This window comes from Oryzias melastigma, linkage group LG12 (assembly GCF_002922805.2).
Source record: "Oryzias melastigma strain HK-1 linkage group LG12, ASM292280v2, whole genome shotgun sequence".
Classification (NCBI taxonomy): domain Eukaryota; kingdom Metazoa; phylum Chordata; class Actinopteri; order Beloniformes; family Adrianichthyidae; genus Oryzias; species Oryzias melastigma.
Genome location: NC_050523.1, coordinates 6095457 through 6104481, shown reverse-complemented (window position 1 = coordinate 6104481; position 9025 = coordinate 6095457). Strand labels below are relative to the sequence as shown.

Genomic DNA, 9025 nt, shown 5'->3' with positions numbered 1-9025 from the left:
TTCCCAGAAGTCTTTGCGAAAAACTAGCATGTATTGATGCAATTTTTGTGAAAAAAGTGTTTAAATGTAATTTTTTAAATAAAATATCTGTTGAGAAAAAACAAAAAAAAATGTGAACATGGTGTCTGCGTCTATATAGTTTTTAGCAGTTGGAAAACAAAGACGTTCATGGATCTAGTCGTCTACAAGCGGATGCATCAGACGGGGTGGAGCAGGAAGCTACTGAGTATTTTCTACATCACAATCTTTTTCAAATTTAATTTTTTCGTCTGTTCGATTTAAATCATAAAGAGAACTGGACTGATCGTCCCCTCCCCCCTCAAACAGGAAGTACCTGCTGGTCCCAGAAAGTGTTTTTGAAAGTGCCCATTGGCCCCACCTCAAATGTACAAAGCGTTTGATTGACATATTCTCTGACCAATTACTGATTACTATTGTCGTTTGGCCCCAAAATGGCGAAATTGGGCAGTTTAGGTACTGCGGAAAAATGGTAACTGAATTGATTTCATTTAGTTGGAACCCGAGGTCACAGCCTTGTTCATTTATGTCAATGATTTGAATAAAATGATGTTCAGAGCCTAGATTTTATCAGAAAAATGCCACGAAAACATGTTAAAAACACAATTTTCATCAAAGTGGATCTTTAAAGTAAAATAATTTTATGTCGTTTTCTTGGTTCTGGTTTTGTCAGAAGTGCTTTGTATTAAATTTAGCTTTGGGTTATTACTACACACTTGATTTATGTTAAGTAGGAAATTTTCATTTATGCTCATTAGTCTGAACACTTCTTGTATCCACTCTAAGATATCAGTTAAAACGTTTTAAACAAATCCTTCTCGTGTTATACACAAGATAAGACCATCTATGACAAATATTTGTGACTTTTATTGGTAAAACTGTAAAGTTTGGTAGAGTTACTTCATTTTTCTGCAGCCTAGCAACAGGTTTTTATGTCACGTAAAGAGTTTGTAACATTAATTTATGATCCTTGATGGTTTTTGTTTTTTATTTTGAGTCCGCATTTTCCCCAAAAATATTCAGGCATTGCATTAAATACAATATATATGTGGATTTTGCAGTTTTAAAGTTTATTTTTTGTAGAAAAAGCTCAAATTTTAATGTGAAAACTTCACAGAAGATTTTACTCATGTTTTTACTTCATTTTTCTTTATTCTTTACAGACTTAGCAACAGGTTTTTATGTCACGGAAAGAGTTTGTAACATTTATTTATGATCCTTGATGGTTTTTGTTTTGTATTTTGAGACTACACTTTCCCCAAAAATATTCATGCATTACACTAAATTGAATATTTGTAGGTTTTGCAGTTTTAAAATCAATTTAATAATCAGAAAACCTCAAATTTTAGAGAAGATTTTTCTCCTGTTGGACTTTTTCTGATGGTAATTCTATGTGTGATACACTGTAAAAACGACACATTGATCAAAGAAGAAAAGCTAAATATAAAAATATTAGTTTTTATCTAATTAAATGTTAGTAAACCACCAAGTAATTCTTTGAAATGTAACAACTTATAGAATTTTTGTTAATTAATCCAATGTTTCACTTTTTTTAGAGCATAAATGAGTGTTTTTTTAATCCTGAAAGTGGAAATTTCTTATTTTTTTGTTTAAAATACAACATTTGAAACTACAAACACACATGTTTTCAAAGTATTGACAAAGACACATCTGAACACTCACCTGGATGATGCAAAAGTGATGCCAAATTATTATTTTTTTTTAATAAAGTGTGTTTTTTCCAAATGATAGTCCCCCCCGAGTCTTCCTCAACATGTGGATGACATCATAATTGTGTTCTGAAATGATCATGTGAAGATCCACCTCCATCCATATGTGACAGAACTCATGCATGTGTTTGAGGCGGAGTGTGTGCCAACAGCTTTCTGTGCCTACCTAATTTTTGCATGCATGCTCGGAGTCTCTCCTCAAGATTTGACACTCTGTTGTGGAGCTCCTCGTAGTCATAGGCCCCCATCTCCTCCTGAAGTTCGCTTAGAACTGACGTCAGATTCTGGACCTCCTCCTTAAATTTCAATACCAATTGGGCATCGGCTTTGTACTCCTCCAACACTGGTATCAATGGTCTAAGCTCCTCCATTTTCGCTTTAATTGCCTGGAAGGATTAGAATAAGCTCGGTTGAGTGTCATGCGCGAGAAAAGGATCCCCGCTGTCCAGAAATGGGAAAAAAAAGAGAAAAATATAGAAAAAAAAAAAGAAAAATAAAAACAGCTGTCTAAGCCTGACTACTCTAACTCAATCCTGCCTCTGCGCTGTTTGTGTCCATGTTCAGTGTGGATTAGCAGAGTGTTTATTTTCCTTTACTGTTGTGTGGAAGTGTGTGTCTGAGCAAACAAACCCGGAGAGCACTGTCCACCGGCTGGAAGGAGCAGAGCCGTTTAAAAAGCAAGCCCTCGGTACACGGACAACAATTGGGAAAGCTCTTTATTGGTCATCATCGTTTAAAATGCAACATCGTATTAAGGGTTACATGCTTTTACATGTCACACACAACAAAGTGTCTCGAATTGTACGTCTATAGCTTCACGCAGAGATTTGTTTAGTAACCAAATATGCATAGACAAAAGCCAAAGAAAGAGAAAAGGAATAACAGCAATAATAATAATAAGAATAATTGTATTTATGCTTGGAAAAAAGCGATTAGATGGAAAACTTTGACAGAAGTAACATGCAGGAATCAGTGGGTTGGTTTGGGAGAAGGGTGGGGTTTCTTAGTCTTAATGATGCTAAGGGTAAATTAACGGTTTAACACCCAAAAAACTCTCAGTTCTGTGGCCCAGTTCAGGGGAATCTGGAATTGACCTGCCTCTTCTTCCCTGTGGCTCTCTTTACATGTCTTAATGTTAGCCCTGCAAGCAAGAAAACGACAAACTGTTGATAGGGGCTGGAGCTTACTGGCCTGACTAACAGACACACAAAGGCGCACACACACACTTGGTACACTGCACTTGGACACAGTAGACTGCAGGCATGCACTGAACATGGCTTTGGCAGAATGAAAGATGGCTTCCAGCTCATGCAGTTGTGCAACTTAGTATGAGGATGAGGACGGATTGTATCTCACTGGATCGGGAATGCTGGTGATAAATCAATGGAGCTCCAGAATGTCTCAATGTTGATTTTAAGACCCACTCCAATCATTTTTTGAGTTATTTAAAAGTGTTCCCGTGTTTTTTTTTAGTTATGATTGCGCCGGTTTAAGGAAAAAAAATACATTTTCTAGGACATAGTTTCTGCAGAGTGGCAGTAGTTCGATAGATTTTGCTTCTAGATTGTGTCTGTTGGCGAAGAGCAACCCCTACCCCTTTATCATCACCCATAACTGATCTATCTATTTTCATGCTCTCCTCTAGCTTACAGCCCCAACTTAACATAAGTGATGCAACAAAAAAAGGTGAGCATTATTGGATTTTCTACACCAATAGTATTTGTTCTGTTACTGATTCACAAGATTTGAATAGCAGGCCTCCCTAGTAATATAGAAATACTTGGAACTGCAATTTTAAGCATAATTTTCTTTATGTGTCCTCCATCATCAGAAAAATGCCACAAGAACATTTAAAAAAAACACCAAAAACTGGATTTTTTTAAAACCCTAGAACACTATCGCCAGGTAATTATCACCTGAAAAAAAGCGTTTATACTATTTTCAAAATGCTGCATTTTCCTGAGTGTCATGGGTAAAGTCCAAAGGAATGGGTCGACCAAAGTACCATTATTTATTTTTTTAATTATTTTTTTGTTCTCAAATTCCTAATTTTTCAGTAATTTTTGAGCATATTTTTATTGTCTATTTTTCTTTTAATAAGCCATAGTCAAAAATAAAAGAAAATGACTCTTATTTTTTAGGTGTTGTTATATTTTAATCATTTTTTTATTAAAAAATACTTTTTATCGGGTATATTATACTGGATCAAAATTACTCAACAAAAGTGATGGCATAACTTTTTATAGCGAAAGTGTTATATGATTAAAGTGGGTCTTTAAGAAAATGTCTCAAATCCATCTCTAACCATTCTCGAGTTAGTTTCCAAAAAATTTCAAAAAAAAGTCTTTTGAAACTAAAGGGCATTGGATTGGATTCACAAATGTGTGAATTGCATTCTACTTTTCTTTGAGCAGCTATGACCTTTAAGAGTCCAATGAGATACAATCCCAGCGGGTGAGTTAAAGATCTTTGTTGAATCTGAAATGCAAAACCAGTGCAACCCTTCACAAAGAATTACAGCTGTGTAAAACAGAGCGGCTGAATTTGCTGCTAATTGTTTCCTTTTTGTGTGTTTTTTTTATTTCATATAGTCTGAATATAACAAAGCTTAAATGTTTGATCAAATTACTCATCTTCAAATGAGAATTAGCTACTGACTGGCATAGCATGCTAACATTAGCATGCTAATGCTAACGTTAATTTTGAGATTTTACACAAAAATAAATAAAAACTTGGGGCTTGTCTAAATTCCCTCGCCACTCAGTGCACCATTGGATGTTTTAAATCCACTAGTGTGTTTCATAATCACTAGATTCATGAACATAGACCACAATGCATTGCGTTTGAGTGAGTTGTCTGAATTGCATTAAAATCCACTTGGGATTGTGGATAGTCCTGATTTGTTTATCCTTTTTGGGGTTTAGGATTGATGAGGGAATTCAGACATGAGATTTGCAACCCATAACTAAACTTTTAGACTGTAATTTCCTATTTTATATATCAGTAATCTCCTTAATTTAAGTTTTTGGATACATTTTTAGAATTATAAGTAAAATTAAACTGATTTTTGGCACGAAAAAATGATTTTGCCAAATTAGTCAATCAATTTTCAGTTTTAAAATTCATTTAATCTTTAAAATTCGAATTTTCAAGTTTATTTTCCCACAAAAACACTAAGTCCATCTGGAGTAATTAAACAAATGTAACTAAATAGGATAAAGTTTTATATGTTTTGGCAAATGAAAAGCTCCTAAGCATCACTTAAAAATATATATATTTTCATATGAATAAACATTTTATTAGCAGTTGTTGATTGTGTTAAAAATATAAACACTTAAAAACAAATGGTCTAATTCCAAAAAAGTTTTTTTTGTGGTTTTGAATTGTGCTTACATTACCAGATAAGAAATTTTGACTAAATTAAAATAAAATGTATTTTATTTAAGAAACAATTCTTAAAATTGATTTTACTCACAATTAATTGGATTGCTCTTTAGCTTATGATCTACCTAAGTGTTTATAGAACTGTCTACTACAGAATAAACTGAATGTTGGACTTTTAAATGTAAGTATGAGTTCTGTGGAGACACACAGATGAGTCGTCTGGTGGTGAATGAGCTACACAGCAGCTATGAATGATGACTGGTGCTGAAGAACAGGCTACGTACCTTGTATTGCTTGGCAATGTTCTGCTTGTGGTTCTCCTCCACCTGCCTGAACTTGGTCTCCAGACCCCGAAGCTGGACCTCCATCTTCTCTACGTACTGCAGGTCCCTCTGGGTGCGCTGGTCCAGGACCTGGATGGACTGGGTCATGTTCTGGACCTGGGATTTCATTGGTACACATTAGCGATGGAGTAACTGGTTCTGGGGTGTGAACTGTAGACAAAAGCAACAGGCTTCAATATGTCTCAGTGGCTCTGGCTCAGATCTCGCAGTGATTCACTAACTCTGACATCAGGCCAACTAGTCAGGGGCCTCAGACACATGGTGCAGGGAAAGACGGCCTACTGCTCAGACATTTGTTGTCTCCAAGACTGTTTTTTAGCTCCACAAATGTTCTGGATCTGGTGAGATTCTTTGAAAGACCTGCAAGCGCTCGCTGTCTGCTCTTCCGCAAAGCACTGCTCAGTTCGTGTGAATGTGGGAGTCTAATCTCCCCGTCTGAGTGTTGAGCCGGGTTGCATCATATGCAATTTGTTGCTCCGGGTGTTGCAGTTCAACAGAGACTCGGTCAGCTGCCTCCCATGGTGCATCGGGTTTCCAGGGAGCTCATTAGAGCGTGCATTCTATTCTTATCCAACAAGCGGAGGACGGCGATTCTATGACCACAAATCTTGTTATACCTCCATGTGTAGAGGAGTAAAACGGAGCAAACACACGTCCACCACGGTCATGGCCCGACTCCGGTCCTGGGAGCTAAGCGATAATTACCTTTTCCAGCAGTTGCCTCAGTTGTTTGGTGCGGGCATCCCGCGAGCACATGGACTGCTGGGGCGCCACCACGGTGCAGACACACCTTCCCTCGCTATCCTGGGCGGAACTGAACACCTGCCACGATTCCTCTGGGTTTGCTGGCAACACCTGAACACAGAAGAGCAAACGCAAGATGAATAATTGGGTCAGAATTGATCCTTAAATAGAAGAAAAATATAGGTTTAAATACATATATATATTAAAATAGATCGTTTTTTACTTCTTAAAAATGAACAAGCTTTAAATGGATCAGTGATTTTAAGTTTTCGCCACTTTTTTTGCTGTTTTGTGTATATACAATGTGCCAACCTAAAATACAATATTAGTATTTGCTTAGATGTCTGTTTAAACTTTAATTTTTCAATCAGATTGCTTTTTTTCCAATTCATTTGTTTTTAAAAACCTATATATAAATATATGAAACTTTGCTAGGATTATTAGTTAATTTTTTAAAGTTTTTATTGTTCACTTACGAAATAAAAAAAAAAAAAAAAACTTTATTGATCCCAAAAACACAAGTTATCTTGACTCTAATAACTGATGTTTATGTGTGGGGGCGGAGCTACTTTGGAGGGCGGGCAAATGACAACAGGAGAGTGAAAGGCCATTACAAATGTTTTTATTTCATTTAAAAAATATATTGTTTTTTGCTAATTTTTGAACTGCTGGAAGATGCTTGCATACAGGATTTCTTAATCTTTATCAAAAATGAGACGAACATTGACTCAAAAATTGACTCAAAAATCACAGCTCCGCCCCTATTGATGTCCAATTTAGAACGTTTATTGTTTTTCTGCATTTGCTTCCACCTCACTCTTGATTATTAAATCAAATTTGGACAGTAAGTAGTAATGGGGGGTTGGGGGAAAATTTTGCCCAAGGGCCTCAAAAACAGAGGCAGCGCCCCTGCATGGGAGAATTCAAGAACCCATATTTTCCAGACTTAACTGCCTTAAAATATTTATTTTTGATCAATATTCTCATATTTAATAGAAAGTTAATAGCCTCTAATGTCAATATGTTCCTTTTTCCCCTCCATCCTGCTAATCGGATGGGAGTCCAAAGAGGAGGCGGGAGATTCATCACTTTATCAGCAATTAAAACCGCCCGGACAGACCTGCTGATTGCTTCAATTAGTAAGAAGGAGTGACAGATCCCAAAGAAGCAATCACACAGACAATCCCAGGGCGGCGTTCTCCATCAAAGAGGAGTCCTGACAAGAATAGAGAAAAAAAGAAAAAAAAATCCACCTGCTTTCCTCCCCCCACACCTCACCAATCAAATCTGCTTTTTGCGCCTGCAGGGATCCTCTGCGGATCGCCTAAATCCATTTTTGCTCTCAGTGCTTTAATTATGGATGGGCTGCAGGAGCAGCTCTGGCAGAGCTTCATTTTGACTCTCAGCGTTGGCTTCCTCTGCGCGCCTCCTTCGCTTCATTCACACACTTTGTGAAAGGGAGGACTCCTGCTGCTTTCCCAATGAGATCCGTTTTACCTGCCCGCGCCTCGCGCCAGCAGCGCATCTCATCTGAAGGGTTTTTTTTAGAAGCAAAGGAGAAAATTGCAACTTTTTTTGCTGCAAGGGCATAAAAAGAAGAGAGATTTACGACTGTTTGATCTTCAGCGCATGGCAGAGCTGCGCTCGGATCGTGCGTAATTTGCATTCTTTCAGAGGAGGAAAAAAAGAAAAGCGGCCAGTCAGTCAGTCAGATGAAGGTGAAACTTACTCCGGTGCTCCGGTCCAGATACCCCCCCTGCGCCGCCGTGAGCTTGGTAGTATTGAGCCCCACCAATGAGGGGAGGGTCTGCGACATCCAGTTGGTGATCATCGCCATGGTGCTCAGCACGACCCCGATCTTCAGCAGAGGCACCGACATCTTCCCGCTCGGGCTTTTCAATCAATTTCTTGCGTTAAATCCGTCTTCATTCCACAAACTCCGGACGGAAACGGGGAGCCGCGGTGCCCAGAGCATCTTCATCTTCAGACCGGGACTCCGGCTCGGTTCGTTTTTTCGTGCGCATCTCCGGGTTGGCGGTCGGACTCCACGGGAGAGGGCAGGAAGCTGCGCGTCCAGCGGAGGAGAAAAGGTGCGTAAAAGCGCGGAGCGTCCTCTGAAAAGCTCCTCTGTCCCGCGCACTGGTTCACGCCCGTCGGTCCGCCTCCCGCCTCGGCGCGCTCTGTGATTAAGTGCCACTGACTCCACACGCAGGCGGCTCCAAATGGTTATGGGGAGGAAGGAGGAGGTACTACGAGGAACGCCAGACGCGATGATGTCAGCCTGCTCGGGGGGTTCGTCGATCGTGATGGCCCGTCTTCAGACTGCTCCATATCAGCCCGGCTGTCCCCCGGGGGGGTGACAGTGAGCAGGTGCGCCCACAGTGATGCTGACAGCTTATTTATAGCACACAATGACATTTCCCTCTTTGCTGCCTGCCCTGTCATCACAGCGAGCGCCGTGCGCGCTAAAAGTGCAGCCTCCACGGACTCTGCGCGCGCACGGCGGCGCACGCATGTCCGACATGACATGTAGGAAGATGCTGCAGAGGCGCACGGATGACAGGACTCTGGAGGTGCTTTAATGATGGGATGGATGAAAGCTGGCGCCCTGAGAGGACGAGGTCTCAATTCGTGGGACTCTGGCGCCATCGTGTAGCAGATAGTGGCGTTGCAGGCCTAAAAATCCACTAAGGGGCGTTAATTATCAAACAAAATAAATAAATATAAGTTAATCTTCAATAACGTTTTTTTTATTTTGCTGGAACTACTAGTGGTTAAGGCTCGACTTGGTTATTTCTTTAGCCA

At 39.4% G+C, this 9025-nt stretch overlaps 1 protein-coding gene across 3 annotated transcripts in view; it reads right to left on the bottom strand.

Moving 5' to 3' along the window:
* olfm1b (olfactomedin 1b) overlaps nucleotides 1-9025 on the bottom strand; it is a 25424-nt gene that overhangs the window by 13012 nt on the left and 3387 nt on the right. The window contains exons 1-4 of one of the 3 annotated variants that reach the window (XM_024299118.2): nucleotides 7950-8768; nucleotides 6182-6331; nucleotides 5417-5572; nucleotides 1915-2134 (exon numbers count right to left, since the gene is read on the bottom strand). In XM_024299118.2, coding sequence (XP_024154886.1) covers nucleotides 1915-2134; nucleotides 5417-5572; nucleotides 6182-6331; nucleotides 7950-8099 — 676 coding nt within the window. In that variant the 5' untranslated portion in view covers nucleotides 8100-8768. Of the gene's footprint in view, nucleotides 1-1914; nucleotides 2135-2446; nucleotides 2890-5416; nucleotides 5573-6181; nucleotides 6332-7949; nucleotides 8769-9025 lie in introns of those variants that run through there. The other 2 variants (XM_024299119.2, XM_024299120.2) reach the window with 2 other exon arrangements.